The following is a 21,173-nucleotide window of genomic DNA, read 5'->3' on the forward strand; positions in this document are numbered from 1 at the left end:
CCACACAATTCATGCCAGGTTTTATTGGGATCATCTCATACAGTGTGACATGTAATGATAAAAGTCTATTGAAACAGAACAAAATTGTGGTTTTAGCCTAAACACAGCTAATATTGTGCACTGTTAATATCATTTAAGATCGCATAAGCAATTATTCCCACATGCACACCCGCCACTGGTCACCTCCAGGTCTGAAATATACTGAATAGTAGCAGGAATATGGGAAATAAGATGTTAATGATCGGTTGAATTGAGACGCGCCCCTGACTTGAGTCGCTCGAGCCCCTCCTATAGCTGGAGCTGAGACTGAAACCACTTCCCTGCTGCTGGGAAACCAGTTTTGACTGTACATACTTGTGGAATAGAGCATACAAGCGTGGTGTAAGTTGTTTGTTTTGTTTTTTACGATGCATTCGGACACAGTGGATATTTCTGCCTCACCGAGAAAACGGATCGTCTCGCGCGCGATGAGCGAGGAAGAGTCTCTTCGACACATAATAGAGGTTTGCTGTTTTTAAACATATTCAATTTGTTAAACGCGTTTAAGAAATACTAATCTATCCCTAAACTGAGTTCTCAAAAGTATTTGAATAGGCTGAGGGCAATTATGTTTGGTTGATTGTGCAATCTTTTGTCTGGCGACGTGATTGTTGATTCTCACGAATCAGAATCGTTTGTTGATTCTCACGAATCAGACTCTTTTGGTAAAGAGAAATCAATAAAATGCCGTTAAAAAAAGCAATTGTGTCCAAAGATGCATAGTTCCTGTTATTTATTAACTAACGCACGATGAATGTATTAAGCATAAATACTACAAAGGAATACGCCCAGATTTAGAAATGTGTTTTTCTGGGACTGTATTTTGATCGTGTTTCTAACAAATCTCGCCCTATGTGAGATTTAATTCCTACCAAGTCATTTCCTCTTCCTGTTGGAATGACTATAAACTTAACACGAATAGTTGGCAAGTGTTTTCAAGATTACAAGTTACCCCAGTCTGTTTAGGCGTTTCTAAGTGACGCCAGATGACGTCGTGACGTATGCAGCTCATTAGCATATCAGACGCCTGCTGAGCTCTTCAGCTCTCACAGGCTTTCATGTGATAAATATTAAACACACAATAGGACACAAATAAGAGACAGTGCAGATTCAGTGCTAAAGTGTACTTCAAAACTGAACTAAAACATGCAAAAAGACACGATAATACATCCAAGTACATTACATGCCCAAAGGTTTGTCTACATTTGACCATAAAACCTATTTTTCACCAAATTGTTGGAACAATGTTTGAAGCATTCAATTGTGCAGGATGTTGTTGTATGTTGTAGCATTACAATTTTTGCTTCACTTGAACCTAGCCAAAATATGTTCCAGCATGGCGTTAACCCTGTACGCAAAGCAAGGTCCAAGAAGTCATTGTTTGCGAAGGTTGGAGTCGAAGAACCCAAGTGTCCTGCTCAGAGCCCTGAACTTAACCCCACCCATGGAATGAACTGGAACATTAACTGCACCCCAGACCTTCTCACCACCACACTGACCTCACTGATACTCCGCTGGCGGTTATTATATTAGAAAAAACGAAGGAGAAAATCTGGAATTTGGTGTTCAGCAATCAGTTATTGTTATTATGGTTAGGTGTTCACATGCTGCAGTTTTTAACTTGAAGAGGAAGAGTAAAAAAGAGGCTGGTAGGCCCTTTCTTTTGGCTCTTACTGCTGATCAGAGGTTTATGGTGTGGTATCTTGTGGTATGGGCTCCATATTTCTCTCCTCAATGTCTTCTTCATATGGTAAATTATGGTAACTTCTCCCTGCCCTGTGGAGGATATTGCTAATAATTGATGTTTTTTTTTCCCTCCACAGCTCTCATAATGTTTTTGCCATGAACTGCTAGTGTACTCCTTGGATGACCTGTTTGATGGCTGGTCTTTAGTACACCAGTGTTTTCTTTTTCTATCAGGACATTCCATTTTGTTGTATTTGGTTACCCCAATGCTTATACTCTGGCTAGCAGATTTTCCCTCTATACTTAGCTTTAAAATGGTTTGCTTTTTGCCCAAACTCAACTCTTTATTTCTTCATGTTGGTTTATATAACAGGGCACACCCTGGCAACAGGAAACAAAGGTGTCATGCTCTAAGTTGTTTAATGCAGTTAGGTGTAAATATCAGGAAATGAAAGCAGAAATTCTGAGCTATCATATCATATTCCTCTTTTGATCTCAAACCCAAATATTTTTATGGAAACCAAAACCGAAAGAAACAAAAGGTCTTATCATTCCAATACATTCATTGGGGACCATAATCCCAATTAAACTCATTTGCAGGTTGTAACACAACAAAATTTGGAAAATGGTGTGTTTTGTATATTTTATATGGTTTAGAATTTGTAAACACTAAAACTTAGCGGTTATGGAATACCCAAAGTGCACCATGGGAAAGATTCTCTTTCTTTGTCATGGGGTTTTGGATGTAAGCCCACTGGTGTAGTCTACGTGATACGCAGGTATACACCGTATACCCACTAGGAAAGGCCAAGGATTTCTGTATACCCACTTAAAAAGCATGAGGATACGTAACAATATCGTTTTGTGACAGAACTTTCGTTCATAAATTCACCCCGTCTGTGTTGCGAACACAGACTGTGGTTGCGATTGCGAATCACTAACGTTTTTGGACCGTTGGGGCTTCCGTGGCCTGTGACCTGATCTGACGTCACCTACCATGGAGGAAAATTAATTGCTTGGCGGTGTTTTTTGGTGCAAATTAGAAATTAACTAATTAATGTAAAAGAAGATATGAAACGAAAGCAGACCCAAACTACACTCTGAGTGTTTTCGGAAGCCTGCGCTTAAAGCTACAGCAGCTTCGGGTGACATTTCACCCACAGCCCGAGTACAAATGTATTTGGAAAGCTTTGTAAACTACCAGTTCATAATATTCTGCAATGAGAGAGTGTTGGTGATAGAACTGAACAAATGTTTATTGTTCACTCTTAAATGTACATTGAAAATTGACAGCTGATAAAACCTTTGCTCCAGGTCCCTTATTCATATAACATTTAAGGTTAAATGTAGCTCTGAAAGGTATAGTTCACCCAAAAATGAAAATTGTGTTATTTTTCAAAATATCATCTTTTGTGTTAAACAGAAGAAAGAAACTCATACAGTTTTGTAACAAATTGAGGGTGAGGAAATAACACAATTTTCATTTTTGGGTTAACTATACCTTTAAGAGCTACATTTAGCCTTAAATGTTATATGGATATGGGACCTGGAGCACAGGTTTTTTTCAGCTGACTGTCTTTTGTTGCTTATAATTGGAATTGGAATGTTGATAACACATAAGCAGTCTTTAATAATGCTCTAAATTACATGTAGATGCATATTTTATGCATTAGTGAGTGTGGTGGTGCCTATGGGGTGTCCCTCTAGGATGGGTACGCATGAGGCTAGGAGGGGGGGGGGGGAATCACAGTATACTCACTACAAAAAACTAGACTACACCACTGTGTAAGCCCCACCCCTTGTTGGAGTCTCATCGCCCGGTGTGCACTCTGTACTCTGTGGATTGATCTGCATGGATAGCCAGTGACTCATTGGATTGCTGTGGCTGGGGCGACTGTCACACCTTCTTTGATCGGGTCTTCATCAGAAGGGAATTAGTGTTGGGTCTGTGGTGAACTCGGAATTTGCTCTGACCCATAAGTTCCTCAGGAGATTTGGATGCTTAATTCTACTCAACTGCAAACTGTTGTAGAAAGCACATCATTTATATTTACATTATTTACTGTCCAGTGTCACCCAAATGAAGATGGGTTCCCTTCTGAACCTGGTTCCTCTCAAGGTTTCTTCCTCATTTCATCTCAGGGAGTTTTTCCACCATCACCCCCGGCTTGCTCATTAGGGATAGATGTTATATATATATATATATTAACTTCATTTCCTTTTTTAAAATTCTGTTTTTATATTTCTGTAAAGCTGTTTTGAGACAATGTGAATTGTTAAAAGCACTATACAAATAAATTGATTAAATGGAAGTGGTATGAATTTCCTGACAGTCTAATGTAGTATACTGTGTTACAGTTTCTGTGATTCTCATGTATATTTCTGTGTTGTTTGGTTGTGTGTCAGGCTGAAGAGTCACCCAAGCGCTTATCTCGCAGAGACAGCAGATATGGATCTCTCAGGAGGGGAGACACAAGAGGAAGTCAGGTAAAAATATCCAAAAGTCAGTGCTCAGAGTTCAGTTATGGCTTTAATGACCCCAAATTATGCTTTTATATTCACCTAATTATATCCAGATATCAGGTCTAATTCCTGTGACTTGTTCAGTGTGTGTCACAATTGGGAGTTGACAATTTGACAGCTGTTGTGCAATAGTGGGTTTGTTTTAACAGCATTTGTCTTGACAACCAACAGAATGTATACTACATCATGGTATTTTAGAGGGAAGTTTGCCAGATTTGTTTACACAGTACCAGTTTAAACCAGTTTAACACTATATGAACCAAACCTATATGTATGGCAGGATGGGAAAACCTCTCACAAATTTGGACCTTTTCAGATCAGTGCTGAAATGACTATTGATTTAATTCAGTAAATTTCTTTCTGTCGCTAGGTTCACATATTTTATGCAGTCATTTAAAAAGGTAAAACTTATACAGTATGCTGTCATCTGTACAGAGTGTACTCATTATTTTTGGTGATATAGTGGAGCAGGTATATTGCAGACATTAGGGTGTTTCACACTGAATTAACCCTTAGATATCATTGGTCTAAACTCCGCTTTTAACCGCTGGTAGAGGATTGTTTCATAATTTAGTAGCAAGGTTAGTACCACTTTATACCCAAGATTATGAAACAGGGTTAATACCTCTTTTGTGTTAACCTCACAATGTAAATGTGTAAAACTATAGCGTGTTAGAATGTTGCGACTAGATACTTAGCAATGGACACCCAGAAACTGAACTCAGATATCTGAATAACTGAATATCACATAAAAAACAGGATGCAGCAACAGGATGCCAAAACAGCTCTGTAGTGTTAGGTCACAAAATGCTGAACATCACAGAATTGCATGCTGTACTGAGGAAGAAATAAATGACACTGAAAAATTAGCAGAACTTGGATATCCACAAAGGCAACTACGTGACAAATTTAAAAAAGACAAAAAAGATCACATATCTGTGAAAGATAACAATGCTTGCTTGGGCACACTAATGTGAAAAAGATAGACATAATCTGTGAAATGTCAGATTATAAATAGCCAGTGTAAAACGTGAAACAAGATAACCCTGGACAGCATTTATTTGTGGTTTAGAATTACCTAAGGTTAATTATTTCATGTGTGAAAAGCCCTTTTGTGTGTATAACTGATGAGGCTTACGTTTACATTGCTATGACACATAAGTATACAAAATGTTACTTAACATAACACATTCAAGCTAGAAACAGGTTAGGAAGACTGAACATTTTTACATCATTGATTGCTAAACTGGCTCCTTATGAAACATGATCTTTAAATAAGGCCCACTTTTGATTTTACATCATTTTTTTGCCTGTTTGCTGCCATGTGTCAGGTTTTCCCAGACTGTGATTCCGGGCAATCTGCTAACAGTAGATTTGGCCACATCGATCATCCACCATCTACCAACAAACTGTTTTGAATTGCTGACTGAATTTCATTTTGAATCTCTTTTAAAGCAGTTTTGACACAGCACTCGGCCTTTGCGCATTTCTATGTACAACACATTCTTCTTGTCCAATTTAGAGCTATGCCTGAAGCGTTGTGGCTTAAGTCCAGTGTTCCAGACATGAGCCAGTTTGGTGCACACTGGGATGTAGGCTGCGTTTCTCACTTGGCTCTTGGCAATAAAATATCAACATTGCAGCATTTATTAATAAACTATGAAAGGACAGGGTAGAAACATTTTAGAAGTGTGTCCACAAACAGGCAAACGCTTATTTACAAACTGATTGTGCAGAAAACATTTATTACTATCTTATTCCTTAGTAAATACTATCTTGTTCCTTCCTACCTCCTATAGTGAGTGAAATGCTCCTTAGAGATTGAAAAGAACATTCATTTAGCGTCTATAGGTTTTCTACTGTCACACAGTTACTGATGCCAGGGTAGAAAATTTGGTGACTGAAATAGATTTATATAAAGAGACAAATTTTTAGAAGGATTGCTATGCATAAAATCACAGGTCAAGGCTGGATGTATTAAGACAATGTGAATGTGACCTGATCCTTTTTACCACTACACAGGCCCTCAATTCTGCCAGCAGAATGAAATTATCTTATCAGACATTTTCAATTAGTATAAAGAACTGAAATATTTTATGGCAACAAGTCTGATACAAAATAAGTCAGGACACTGTTGGATATCAGTGTGAGATGTATTTCCCTCAGCTGGTATAACCTTATACAAAATTTTAGTGGGTGAAGATAACAACTTGAAATTATGAACAAACACTTGGCAACTTGAACAAAAAATGTGTAGGTGTCAATTTTGAACATTTTGCCCCAGTAGGATAGCTAAAATCAGAAACACTTCTAAAAGTTAACAAATTCTTATAACCCTGAGTGTCAACTTTCATGTTTGCTGTTCCTGTTCAAGGACGCCACAGCAGATTGTCCAATCCATGTACTTGGTTTTGGCAGGGGTTTTATACCGGATACCCTTCCTGACACAACCCTCCCATTTAATCCAGCCTTGGGACCAGCACTGAGAGTTAACCCCTCAGTGGCTAGGCTGGTTCCATACCTGGGAATCAAACTTAAGGTTCCTAACATTGGACCATGAGGGACTGATTGTCTATGCCACTGTGGAAAAGAGTTCATCTCTGATTTACTCTCTGAGCGCATCTTTAGGGCAAAGCGTCTATTGGTTGGCCTATTAAATTGTAAACGTTTAGTGTTTGAAATCATTCTTTTTAACATTTCTGTTAGGATTGTTTGCTTTTCAAAATCCCCAGAGTAAGCTTAATCACTTCAGAACGGTTGCCCAGGGCAGTGACATAACAGACTGAGTCTGAATGTAATGGGATATAACTACATAATTATACAAAATACTGTATATTAAAATACATAAAAAAAACAACAATCAAGTAAAATCAATGATAGTATGATCACTTGCTACTTTAATACAGTTGTTTATTTTAATTTTATATAATTATCTTGTTTAGTGTGTTGCATATCTGTTTGCATATCTGCATATCCTGCATTATAATGCAATTTCCTTTTTTTCTTTGTTTTGCATCAGAGTGAAGATGAGCCTGCAGAGAACGCATCCACGGTATTTATATTTATATGCACTTCTGAATAATTTATTAAGTATCATTAAGTATAATGAATTACAGCTTTCAGTATAAACAGCCATAAATATTATGATGTTGGAAAAGTTTCCATTTGTGGCTTGTAAGTTTACAGTACCTTTTATTTTACGGTGCTAGAGAAACATGGTTAAACAAGCTAAGCAAACATCTATCACATGTGTTTTGGAAAGATAAACAAAAACCACCGGAGGAAAAAAAAAAAAGTACCAGTTGAGGGAGAGAGCTGAAACATCTGGGGAAGCTTAAGTTCAATTTGACCGACAGTTACAAACATGTTTATATGACATCAGTGATAGCAAAGTGACTTTATGTCTGGTGTAATATACTGATTTTAATAATAGCATACAAAGATGGACAAGTTGTATATGATATGTGGAATGAAGGACATGCATTTTATTAAGCGTATGCTGAAAGTTTTGTTCAAGTTATGTTGTATGTAAGGTTGTGTATGTAACGCATAGCAACTGGAACCTGCTACATTTAAACTTGCATAAAAAGCATATAATTATTTTAAAAAAAACATGCATATTAATTAGAAATTACTCTGTGAGAGCCAGTAGAGTGGCATGTCAACCTGGGAAAATGCCACTCTACTGACTCTAACAAAGCAATTTCTAACTAACTTATTTATATCTAGTTGCCCAGATATAGATATAATCTAACATTATCAATTCTAACATTACGTAGCCAGCCTATGTACTAATTACTAACGTTAGCTGAACTATTTGAGTAGCTAGGTTTATTAGTAACTAAGCCAACACCCATGCACCTATTGTATTCTGACCTTCAAACCAGGAGCAAGGGAGAACCAAGTTCACTAGAGAGCTAGAAAGGTAAAGGTCCAGTCTAATGAAAATTTATTTAACAATGCATCAAATATGCTTGAATAATAACCATCACTTTTAAATCTGATTTACAGTCAATCCATTACATATTCTTTGACTGTCTGCTTACTTCACTGACCCAGGATTCTCATTTTTTGGAAGATTTTGAGATTTTACTTTACCTCCTTACATATGGCCAGGTCCATATTTATTTGGACTGTGGCATCATTTTTGTAATTTTGCGTCTGTACACAACAATGGGTTGAAAATGAACCAGTGCTTTACCAGAATGATGGGAAAAGAAGGGTATGGTGAAGGAAGGAAGGGCTGATGATTCAAAGCAGACCACATCATTTGTCAGACATGTGGAGTCAGTGTTAGGACCTGGGCATGTGTGACTGCCAATGGAACTGGGTCACTGGTTTGTAATGATGATGTGACTGATAGAAGTATGAAGTTATGCATTCTTCTTAGATTCTCAGCATACTGCAAAAGCAACACAACAGGTAACCTGTTCTCAACTATTTGAGCATAATTTTTACCTGATAAAAAGATTAAACTGAGGGCAGAAAGATCCACAAACAAGCGGCAACTGACAGAGGCTTCAGAAGCTCAAGCAGCTCAAGGGAGAAAACTCAGCATTTGGTGATATGCATGAGTTATTGTAGTTTGTCTATTTACTTTTGAGCCTGTGAAAATGAAGGGACTATGGGGCAAAAATGGCTGTAATTGCCAATTAATGCAATATCATTATAGTTGAGTTAACGTCTACATTCACGTTTTCAATCCATTGTGTTGGTGTGTGTTGGTGTGTGTGTGTATATATATATCTGTTGCCATATTTTGTAAAATGAACCCAAAAATGTCTATCAAATGTACATTTAAAAACCATAATTTCTATGAAAGACAATTTTCTAAAATGTTTCAATGTTTAAAATGCATCTGTCATGAAATAGCCTATATAGCTGATATTGCAATAAACCCAAATACAATTTTGGGGGGTATTTGATACCTGATACCTGATAAACCATGATATTACATGTTGTATCAGTTTAGGAAATCCTAACATGCCATCATACTGTATTTCACAACAAAACAGCAACTTGTAGCTAATTTATATTCTGCAGATGGAGCTACAGCAGAACTACGAGATGTGTTTAGCTGAGCTACAGAGTGTTGAACTGCGGCAGGAGGTGTTACTTTTCCAGGTAGGGTGTCTCCAGGATGCCCTGGAGGGAGCTGAGGAGATGCTCATTGAGACCAAGAGGGAAGCTCATCAAATCAGTATGGTACATACACCAACATTTTTTGTCTATCCTAACAACTATAAGGTCTGGTACTATTTCACACCAGGGGCTTTGAGATTCACCTGGATATCCTCTGTTGCATGTACGCCACATGTGCCAGGATTTTCAAAGAAAAAAAAACACAATTATAATAATAATAGAGGTATTATTATTATTATTATGATTGTTGTTGTTATTGACTTTGAAAAACTAACCATTTAAAGCTGGAGGATGAGAATATGGAGGCTTTCGGAAGAGTGGACTTTGTCCTAGAGAGACATATCGATGCACTTTACTATTTATTTTACAACTGGTTCTTTTCACTACTCCTATCAATACAAACAAAATCTAAAGTCAATTCAACCAACATGACACCTATGTCTTCTCATTCTTGCCAAGTTCTCCGTCATTGACGACATCCTAGACAAATTTTTCTAGATGTGTAAATATTTCATTGCTAGTGTGTAATGTTTAGAAACATTACACATCAGTAAGACAGCATAACTCAAACATACCTGTACAGCTGAATACTCATGTACTTATGAAACCCAAAGCCTAGCCAATTATGCAGTTACGGGTCAAAAGCTTCAGGAACTCACTCACTTTCACATTAAACCTTCACATCACAGAATAAAGAAAAATTTGTGATCAATGTGATTTTGATGGTGACATGACTGTTGGTATTAAATGGGTTGGTTTGAGTATTTCAGAAACTTCTAAGCCATTGGAGATTATCCCACATACAACAGTTGCTGGATTTTACAAAAATAGTGGGAAAAACAAAAAACACTGAGTGAGTGACAGATCTGTGGATATGCTTTAAGAGAGGTCAGAAAAAAACAGGCAGATTGGTTCAAGCTGCAAGGAAGGATATTGCAAGTTTGACTAAGTCTGTGCAAATGATATCTTCAGATTCTTGTTCTTGGCTGACACTAGTGAAACCTGATGAGGACCTCTGCTGTTATAGCCCATCCACCTCAAGCTCTACAGCAGAAACCTCTCCATTTGCAGTGAAGGTGTATTTAGCAGCATTTGCAGCTTGTCACAGCACCATGGATGACATCTCTCTGCTGGCTTTAAACTTATTCCAACCTTCAAAAAGGTTATTAATTGTTTCCAAAAAAAAAAAATGCATGGCTCCACAAGAGTTCCTCCTTTTGCTGCAGGCAGAGAATCTTAAAGTTATTTTTAGAGAACAAATTAGGTTTAGATCAATGGCAGCTTTTTGCACTAATCAATTCCATGATGCACCACTGTAACCTTTAATATGTAAAATTGTGCTTTTAAAAAATTGTGTTACAGCAAATGGTGTTGTTTAAGTCACTATCTTTATACAATCTTCATCTATAGCTACAGTATTTGTCTGTCTCCAATTCTCATCTCATCAATTACCTAATCCTTGATTTGCCTCCTGCCTGTAGGAGCTGGAGCGAGAGAAGGGGCAAAGAAGGAAGTTGGAGAACGATGTTGAATTGCTGATGCAGGAGATAGAGCGGTTAAAAGAGGTGAGAACAAGCTATGCAATAAATGAGAAACTGTCTGCTTACAGAAAACTTAGTGGACTTAGTTTACATTAAACTAAAGTAGGTCCACACTGTAGTGTAATTTATCTAATATTTATCTAGTGGATCCAAGCATGTGTTAATCTAAAGATAGACACTGTGATAATGAGTACTTACATATTTCATATTGTGTTATAAACATTATATATGTACAATATGCATTGAACTTTCTGGGGTATAATGATAAAAAGCCATAACAAAAAGTAATAAATAATTAGCAAGTTTATCAGTTTATCAGGTGGTCCAGACATACAGTCCTTAATTACATGCATATTAAATTTTAGTAGTTAGGAATAATTAGGTTTAAGATGAACGGAAAGCAAGATGTCAGTAAAACAGCAGTCAGAGCTGCAGACAGACAGCCCACTTTAGGAGCTATAATCGCATGATGATGTAGTGTTACACAAGTTCCTGTTAGGAGATAAATATAGATCTGTTAAAGGACCATCTCACTATTGCGTTATGTCTCAGAAAGCACAAGATTTTCCACTCAACTTTTAAAAGAATTTCACCTTCCTAATAACAATAATCAGTGCTCTTTAACGTCACACTTTAACGGTGTTAAAACAGTGCCTAGTATCGGTAACAGTATTTGTAACAATGCTTTAACAATGCCTTGCATATTAAATAAATAAATAAATAATGTGGTGCTAAAGCCTGGCCAAAACAAAAAAGGAAGTGATTACATTACACAAGTTCCTGTTGGTGTGATACATATGGAGCTGCCAACGGCAAAATATTATACTCAATTAATGGACCATTACACTGCTATGGTCACCACAGTGGCTATGTGAAATACCACCTGAGCATTTGGTTAAGACTTTCCACCTGCACATCTGCTAGTTCTTGGGAACACCTGGGAATCAAATGGTATTCTTAAGAGAGCAATCTGCTCACCACTAGTATGGTCATTTTACACTTCACAAGCAAGTTGGCTTGTCTCTTTTCCTTCAGTAGTTTACCAGACCAAAGAAAAAAATACTGCTTTATCTGCACTTTTAATTTCTCTAGCCTCCCTCTCGGTCTCATATTAAGAGGAACAATCTTTCTGGAACATTTGCATACAACTACTTTATGGTAGATTTCTTTTTGACCATAATTTTTCTTTACTATCACCAGGAGAAAATTTCAGTTGCAACTGAAAGTATAATACAAGAGCAGAAAGAATCTGACGTAATGACAGATAAACCTGCTGCTGACGTAGTGGATGGATGCGTATCTGAAGAGATAAAATCCGAAGACACACCTTCACAACCTACAGGCTCTACAAACAGTTTTGCTACCTTTGCTGCTGCAGCATATCTACTGTTCAAGAACAGAAGATTAGAGCCAAATTCCTCGAAACAGCCCGCTTCAGAGGGAACCTCGGTGGACCAGGAGGTAAAACCAGACGTGGTTGGCTCTGAACAGACTACAACAGACGGAAGCAGCCGGAAATCTCATGACGCCGAAGACTACGACGAGAGCAGTGGCTATGAAGACGCTCCATCAGATTTCTCACCTTCGACTCCTGATGGGTCTTCAGATGCAGTGTTGCCAGAAGATGGAGAGATCGAAATGAAGAACAGCAATGAGGCCAGAAATGCAAAAGATCCAGAAGCCTGTCTTCTGTCTTGAAGTGTGAAACCCGTCTGATTTTGAGACTGCTTTAAGTATGAATTCCTGCTGTTTCCAAAAATGGCCAGAGGGCATTTTACACTTTTTATAAATCTATGTTTTAGTGCAACTTTAGTCCTATATTCATAAACATGCTGTATTTTGCCTGGCACATTTTGCTGTATATGGCTGGAAGTTTTTTTTTATCAGAACTTGATATATCACTGGGGCATTTTTGGCTGGAGAAAAGAAATAAAAATTACTCTGACCTCAAGCTCAAGCGGGACTTAGTGGGATTTTATGTTACTGAAGTTATGTGTAAAAGCTAAAATTCGATGACTGCAAATCTAATCTAACCTTCAAACCTGACCTTCATCTTTGTAACTGTTCAAACAAATTATTTATTCTTACAGATGAAAAATTTGTAGTAAGTATTTCTGTTTTTACTAATTGGGGCAATATATTCAGGAAGTTCCAGAAAAAACCCACAAAATGCTTAGCTGTATGGTAAATGGTAGTGGGAGAGTAAATGGTGATATCAAACCCATTTCTGCTATCCCAGATGCCCCAAATGCTTTTTTATATGCATCTAAAATTTGAAGGAGTAATCATAAAGCACTAAAATTCTGCATAAGGTGCAGTCTCACACTGTAAGCCAAAAGTGACCTCACAAATTTTATATCAGACTTACAGCCATGAAATAAAAATGTGTTTATACTGATTAAAGATGTCCGATAAGTCGATTTCCATTCCGCTGGCAGAATGAAACATTAGTGTACTACCAGTTAAAATACTTATTTTCCTTTACACTGCCTATTATGTTACATCAGGATACAGCTCCACAATCCAAACCCCATTTTGAGCAGGTCTAGTGTGAGCGACAGCAGGAAAGCTAATGTTTGAATTTGGCAGGAAAATGGAAAGGATGACAATAATTCTGTGATGTCAGCAAGCTAACATCAAATTCTGGTTAGGTATATACGTACATAACCTGCATGGCAACAAAGGTCTAAATCCTGTTTGGTACGACAGAACAGTTTATCAGACTTGTGAATTAAAAAGTAGGTATGCTGAACATAATAGCGTTTAATAGACTTCATTCATCTTCAGTAACCACTTCATCCTGGTCAGGGTTCTGATGGATCCAGAGCCTGTTCCACATTGTAAATCATGCTAGCCCCATTGAGTTATGTGAACTTGTTTCTTCACTTTTTGTCCATTTGTCATGACAGATTTTATATAGTGAAGTCAAAAAATTAAAACTTCAAGTAATCCATTATCTTAAACACTTATGTGTTGAAACAAAGTTTTCCTTAGGTTGAATGTATGCACATTTTCAAGGTAGCAAGTAAACTTTAGTAATATTTCAAATGACTTCAATTTGGGAAACTTTTTCACATACGGCACTATTATTATTAAACTTCTGTCTAAGCAGGGTTGCAAGAATCATCAAATGAGGCGCTGTAGCTAGATACTACTGCTGAAATTTCCATCTGTAAATGATTATTTAACAGAGCCAGCTGCGATTTATATGAATTATTATTATTGTTATCATTATTATTGATAATGACAATATGACAATATTTACAATATTGCTCATTTTTAGCATTTTTAACTGCTGGCTAAACTGTTCATTGACATTTTATGCTGTAGAATGTATATTTGTCAGCTTGAGTGATGCACTTGGTTCATTTTCCTTCTTTGATTCTGCCCATCTTGACTCTCTGACTGTACTTGCAATTGAATTCGTATGTTCTCAGGGTGGACACAGATGCAGATTTCTAGAATGCTGTTATCTAAATTAGCAAGGCAAGATCCATTCCCTGATATGTCACATGAAAAAGCTTGCATGCTTTTATTAGCTTATGTCAGTTTCTCTCTCTCTGTGTGTGTGTGTGTGTGTGTGTGTGTGTGTCTGTCTGTCTGTCTGTCTGTCTGTCTGTCTGTCTGTCTGTCTGTCTGTCAGTGGAACCTCGAATCAATCATTTCCTAAAACATCACTAACGATCATTATCCTATTGATTGTATAGTCGAAATTTCTTTTATTTTGTAAAATGGTTCTTTTTGGAAACAAAAAGGTTTGTTGATTTCAATCAGATTCATGACATCACTGCTATTTCCTGCTTTATGTCAGAGCTTGTTACTGAAGAATGATGCATGCACAGAATAGACAAACGCTCATGAGATAAGCTCATGCAAATCATTACAGGCTTTACTATTCAATGAACAGTTGAATAACAATACATTCTGCTTAAAATTTAATATTTTAAAAGTTTATTTTGTTCCATGTCAGAATAAGGAAGAAGCTGTTAATTCATATCCACATTGAAGTGCTGTTTTTAGCTGCTTTTTGTAAACTCAGAGTTCTATATATAATGTTTTCTGAATTGTTTTCTGAAAAAAAAGTAAATAATAAACTGCTTGGCCAAATGAAATACAGTATATATTAATAGTTCTTTTGACTTGTTCCATTTCCAGTTGTCAGATGTTTTTTTTTTTTAGACACAATCCAGTACAGCAGGAATCTCTTACATTTGCACAATTAGCCATGTATACAAAATTAAACATTAAGCGTATTTGCCCTGACTATTGCATATCCTGTGCCTACTGTCTATACTTGCATGTATTGTTTCATGCTGGTCATTATTAATTAAGTAGAAAGATGCTGATATTAAAATATTCTGTCACAATAATTGATTAACGGTAACCACTTTATTGTATTGATTATGGCTGTATTGAATCCAGAGCCTATGCCAGGAGCCCTGAGTGGGAGCCGGTACAATGCTGGTATTCAACTTAATTCATTTCAATTTACTTGTATGCCATTTTTAATTCACATTGTCTCAAAACAGCCTTACATAAGTATAGAAACATAATAAAAATCTTAAAGTTTACAATTAAGTTTCTATATTTCTGTCGCATTTATCCCTAAAGAGCAGGCCAAAGATGATGGTGGCAAGGATAAACTGCCTGAGATGATATGAGGAAGAAACTTTGAGAGGACGCAGACTCAGAAGGGAACGCATCTTCATTCAGGGGATAATGGACAGTGAATAATCTAAATAATTTCCTGTCCACAACAGTTTGTAGTGAAATTAAGCAACCAAGAACTCCTGAGGAACTAACGGGTCAGCGCAAATTCCGACTTCATCACAGACCCGACGCTAATTCCTTTCTGTCCAAGTTTTCAAATGATCGCTGTTGAAAACCCGACCGTAAATCTGGCTGACGCAACAGTGGTTCAAGGAAGGCGTGGCAGTCTTTCAGATCTAGGAGGACTTTCTGCTCCATCTTGATCAGAGTCACAGTGATTCCATAGAGTATTCTGGGAAGACATTTAGGCTACAGTTATGATTTGATTGTGATAAAAAAAAAAAATAAAAAAAACTTTTTGCAAAAAAAAAAAAAAAAAAAAAAAAAAAAGGACAAACTCACCTAATAAGCATATTGATTGCTCTCTAACTTTTCACATAAGCTAGATAGATAAAAGTGTATAGTTAGGTACAGGGATATTAGAGATAGTTAAGTAAAGGTCCTGCTAGCTTCATGTACATTCTGGTGATCTGCATACAAAAATATCCTAAGAAACCTTTGCTTTAGACTCTTATGTGTGTGTGTGTGTGTGTGTGTGTGTTTACTCTGGGTGTCAACACGTGATCTATTTCCTCTTTGGATCGGAGTCCTTGAGCTGTCTTCACACTGCTTAGCTATGTGTGTTTGTGTGCTTTCACAGCTGAGTCACTCAGATAAGTGAGTAATGTGTTTGAGTTCCAGCGGAGTTTTTTTTTCTTAAGGGATGGGCAGACTATAGCAGCTAGCAAGTAATCTGTCGTCTCAATCTTCCAGTTTTCCTGTGCTAAACATGCTGAAGGGAATATGAGATTGGCCCCAAATTATATCGCTCATCACTAGCCCCTTGTCTGTTTACTGTTAGCAGTGACACTCCCAGATGTTTTATATACAGCACATTTAAACGAATATGAACCTAAGAATGTGTTGTAATCAACAAAAGAATGTTGTCAGTAAAATCTATTAATATTTCTATTAAGAAACATGATGTGCAATAGACACGTTCGAAATGTTTTATACTCTCTTTAACACAGGAAGTTTTTGCAGAGAGCCAGAAATTTATGAAAGTCATACTGTGTGACTCTAGTAGGCGCTGTTTTGTAATGTCAGTAAATTTAATGCCGAAACTGAGCACAGACTCACTTGCATATATACACAATTTAGACAGGCTATGTAAGCTGTCATTAAAGTGTGTGTGTCCATAAAGTGTGTGTGAGTGTGTGTGAGTGTGTGTGTGTGTGTGTGTGTGTGTGTGTGTGTGTGTGCGTGCGTGTGTGTGTGTGTGTGTGTGTGTGTGTGTGTGTGTGTGTGTGTGTGTGTGTGTGTGTGTGTGTGTAGAAAATCTAATTATATTGGAAAGTGTCTATACATCTTTGGTTAGCAACATGCTTCAGTATTAACCTTAGGTTCAATACTATTTTAAAACATACTTTAAAGTTTCCATTTGTCACACACAGTAAGACTGCATAAAAATTCATCCAAATGTAAAAAACTAGAAAAATAAATGAACACAAATAAGAAGAAATAAAAAAAGGAAATAGATTTAATGTACAATATGTATACATGTTACCTGCAAACAGGGTGTGTTTCATTGTATTAGCCAGTTGTTTTTTTTATTTTGTGTCAGAAGATGAATGTATTAGTTTTTTTTTTCTTTTTAATCTTTTTGTAAAGCATTAAATGAAAAAAGGGAAAGCTGAATCATTCTAAACTAAATCAGTGATCCTCAGACTAGGAAACATTTGCATGTTATTTGCTTACACATGATATACATTATGGATTAAATAGACATAAAGGTGTCATTTCAAGTTTTCTTCCAATGTAAAAATGTCCTATTATAAAAGCTAGAAACAAACATAGCCATCATCAGAACACGGTGCCCAACTGTATCTCCAGAACTCCAAGATAAAAATAGCCAAAATAGCCTTCATGACTGATGTTTACAGATCAGCCTTGGCACAAGAGTCAGCATATCTGACAGCTGCTGTCACAATACAGTCTGTGGAATAGCACGGCCAATTCACGTGTTTCTGTTTCTGTATACAACTAAAGCTCTTGGGTTTTAGATTAAATGATGGATGTGAGACAAGAGTTTTGTTTTCATCTATTATTTCTTGGTATTTACTTCTAGATGTGTTAAAGAACATGTAACATAGAACCTTTAGTGTCAGACAGCCTGATTTTTAGGTGCTCAAAAATATAGGAACATATAACACAAAATATTTGGTTGCATATCCCTTTCTTGCGATTTATCTACACACCTGGGCACAAGACACACCTGTGTGTAACATGTTCCCGTATTCTTTAAAATCGTGTTCAAAGAAACGATATCAGGTTCTAAGTTGTTTAACACATACGATAAATGAAATATCAGGTATTAATGACAAATCTAAAACTGGTGTACCAATACTTTTGGTGTGTGTGTGTGTGTGCGTGTGTGTGTGTGTGTGTGTGTGTGTGTGTGTGTGTGTGTGTGTGTGTGTGTGTGTGTGTGTGTGTGTGAGAGAGAGAGAGAGAGAGAGAGAGAGAGAGAGAGAGAGAGAGAGAGAGAATTGCACCTACATCATTTACAGTTTTAATAAAAAAAATAATAAAACAGTCTATCACTAATGTAAAGGAGAACAATTGTGGTTAGAAATGCATGTAAGCTTTTATTTACTGTTGCTTGTGCTGTTTGACACGAACACTGTCAACTTGGATGCCATCCTGCTCAGCTTTCATATTTGCTCAGCTCATAGTCACACACACTCAGCCCAAAGTGTCACCCATAAATAGGGAACATAAAACAATGGTGCATCACCATCAACATCAAGCATCATCCTTTCAGTTCATACATGATAGCCAATAAACCAGCTGCTACAAACAAAAACAGTTCCTAAAGGTTGGGCTTCTGATCATTAGATCACAGACCCAAAGCACTTATTGTAAAATACATCATCTCAGAAAATAGCCTTACTGCATCTGAATTTCTGAAACTTTGATTAAACCAAATGATTACATTGATCTAAATTAGTCCACCCCGTCAATATATATCTATAAGCATGAGCCTCGTCAGACTGATCATGGAGGTGGTGTTGCCACTATCTTTAGTGATTTCCTTACTGTTACTCAGAGAACAGGATTTAATCCCTTTGAAGTGCTTGTTCTTAATGTTGCACTCTTGCACATGCACATGAAAAAAATCCCTGATGTCTCTTGCTCTAGAAACCGTGTATAGACCACCAGGGCCCTACACCAATTTTCTTAGAGAATTTGCAGATTTCCTTTCAGACCTATTGTTTAATTTTGATAAAGCATTAATTGTAGGAGACTTTAGCAAAGGATGCTTTAGGACTGACATTTAATGACCTGCTAAACATCACTAGACCAACTCATTGTCTTAATCATACACTAGATTTAATAATATCACATGGAATAGATGTCACTGATATAGATATCATACCTCAAAGTGATGACATCACAGACCAGTACCTCATACTATACACACTGCCTATAGAACAAACTAACCACGTCTCACCACGTAATGGACTCGGTAGAACAATTATTCCTACCACTAAAGACAGATTCACAAATAACCTGCCTGATCTGTCTCAACTTCTTACTATACCCTGAAACACAAATGATCTAGATGAAATGACTAACAGCATAGCACTATCTTCACTAGCACATTAGACACTGTTGCCCCATCTGATTAAAGAAGGTTAGAGACAAATCACTTGCACCATGGTATAATAGTCATATTCACACCCTCAGCAGATCAACCCGTAACCTTGTGCGTAAGTGGAGAAAAACTAAATTAGAGGTTTTTAAATTTGCGTATAAGGACAGTATGTCCCAGGTTTTTTAGGTTATTTAGCAGAGTGGCTAGATTAACAAAAATCTCAAAACACTATTCCATCACAGTTCAATAGTGAGGACTTTATGAGATTCTTCACTGATAAAATGGAAAGTATCAGGAACAAAATAGTTGATGTTCAACCCCTGACAGCATCTCGTGACCTAGTCTCACCTAAAGCTCTACACATCCTAATGAACTATCAAATTACAGACTTATTTCACACCTTTTGTTTATGTCTAAAATACTAGAAAAGATTGTGTCTGCTTTTTTTTCTCTAGTATTTAGACATAAACAAAAGGTGTGAAATAGGTCTGTAATTTGATAGTTCATTAGGATGTGTAGAGCTTTAGAAAAGGTTGTGTCTGCCTCCTCCTTGAACCGCCACCTTATTGTGGTGGAGGGGTTTGCGTGCCTGAATGATCCTAGGAGCTATGTTGTCTGGGACTTTTTGCCCCTGGTAAGGTCTCCCAAGGAAAACAGGTCCTAGGTGACAGGCCAGACAAAGAGCAGTTCAAAAAGCCCCTTATGAAGAATTCAATATCAAGGTCCGTGACGTTGCCCGGTATGGCGCAACCAGGGCCCCACTATGGAGCCAGGCCCAGGGTTGGGGCTCGCATGCGAAGGAGCGACGTGGGGCCGATCTCCCGTGGGCCCACCACCTGCAGGAGGAACCGTAAGGGGTTGGTGCATTGTGCATTGGGTGGCAGTCGAAGGCAGGGGCCTTGGCAACCCAATCCCCGGACACGTAATCTGGCTCTAGGGACATGGAATGTCACCTTGCTGGGGGGGAAGGAGCCTGAGCTGGTGCAGGAGGCTGAGAGATACCGACTAGAGATAGTTGGGCTCACCTCCAGGCACAGCTTGGGCTCTGGAACCCAACTCCTCAAGAGAGGTTGACTCTCTACTACTGTGGAGTTGCCCATGGTGAGAGGAGGGCTGATGTGGGCTTGCTCATAGCCCCCCAGCTCAGTCACCATGTGTTGGAGTTCACTCCGGTGAACGAGAGGGTCGTTTCCTTGCGCCTTCGGGTCGGGGATAGGTCTCTCACAGTTATTTGTGCTTATGGGCCAAATAGCAGTGTAGAGTACCCGACCTTCTTGGTGTCTCTGGGAGGGATACTGGAAAGTGCTCCGACCGTGGACTCAGTCGTTCTCCTGGGGGACTTCAATGCTCACGTGGGCAGCGACAGTGATGCCTAGAGGGGCGTGATTGGGAGGAACGGCCCCCCCGACCTGAACCCGAGTGGTGTTCTGTTTTTGGACTTCTGTGCTAGTCACAGTTTGTCCATAACAAACACCATGTTCAAGCATAAGGGTGTCCATCAGTACACGTGGCACCAGGACACCCTAGGCTGGAGGTCGATGATTGACTTTGTGGGTGTTTCATCTGACCTCCGGCCGTATGTCTTGGACACTCGGGTAAAGAGAGGGGCGGAGCTGTCAACTGATCACCACCTGGTGGTGAGTTGGATCCGATGGCAGGGGAGGAAGTTGGACAGACTTGGCAGACCCAAACGTACTGTGAGGGTCTGGTGGGAACGTTTGGCAGAGTCTCCGGTCAGAAAGATCTTCAACTCCCACCTCCGGCAGAGCTTCAATCAGATCCCGAGGGAGGTTGACTTCCATTGTCGACGTGGCTGCTCTCAATCCCCGTACCCG

At 38.1% G+C, this 21,173-nt stretch overlaps 1 protein-coding gene across 1 annotated transcript; it reads left to right on the forward strand.

Moving 5' to 3' along the window:
* Positions 1 to 248: 248 nt before the first annotated feature.
* si:ch1073-456m8.1 lies at positions 249 to 15,305 on the forward strand. Its single transcript, XM_027165492.2, has 6 exons — positions 249 to 503; positions 4,132 to 4,212; positions 7,268 to 7,300; positions 9,292 to 9,453; positions 10,872 to 10,955; positions 12,132 to 15,305. The coding sequence occupies exons 1-6, from the start codon at positions 408 to 410 to the stop codon at positions 12,627 to 12,629; spliced, it is 954 nt and encodes a 317-aa protein (XP_027021293.1). The 5' UTR covers positions 249 to 407; the 3' UTR covers positions 12,630 to 15,305.
* The last annotated feature ends 5,868 nt before the right edge of the window (positions 15,306 to 21,173 follow it).

Source organism: Tachysurus fulvidraco, chromosome 2, assembly GCF_022655615.1.
Source record: "Tachysurus fulvidraco isolate hzauxx_2018 chromosome 2, HZAU_PFXX_2.0, whole genome shotgun sequence".
Taxonomy (NCBI): domain Eukaryota; kingdom Metazoa; phylum Chordata; class Actinopteri; order Siluriformes; family Bagridae; genus Tachysurus; species Tachysurus fulvidraco.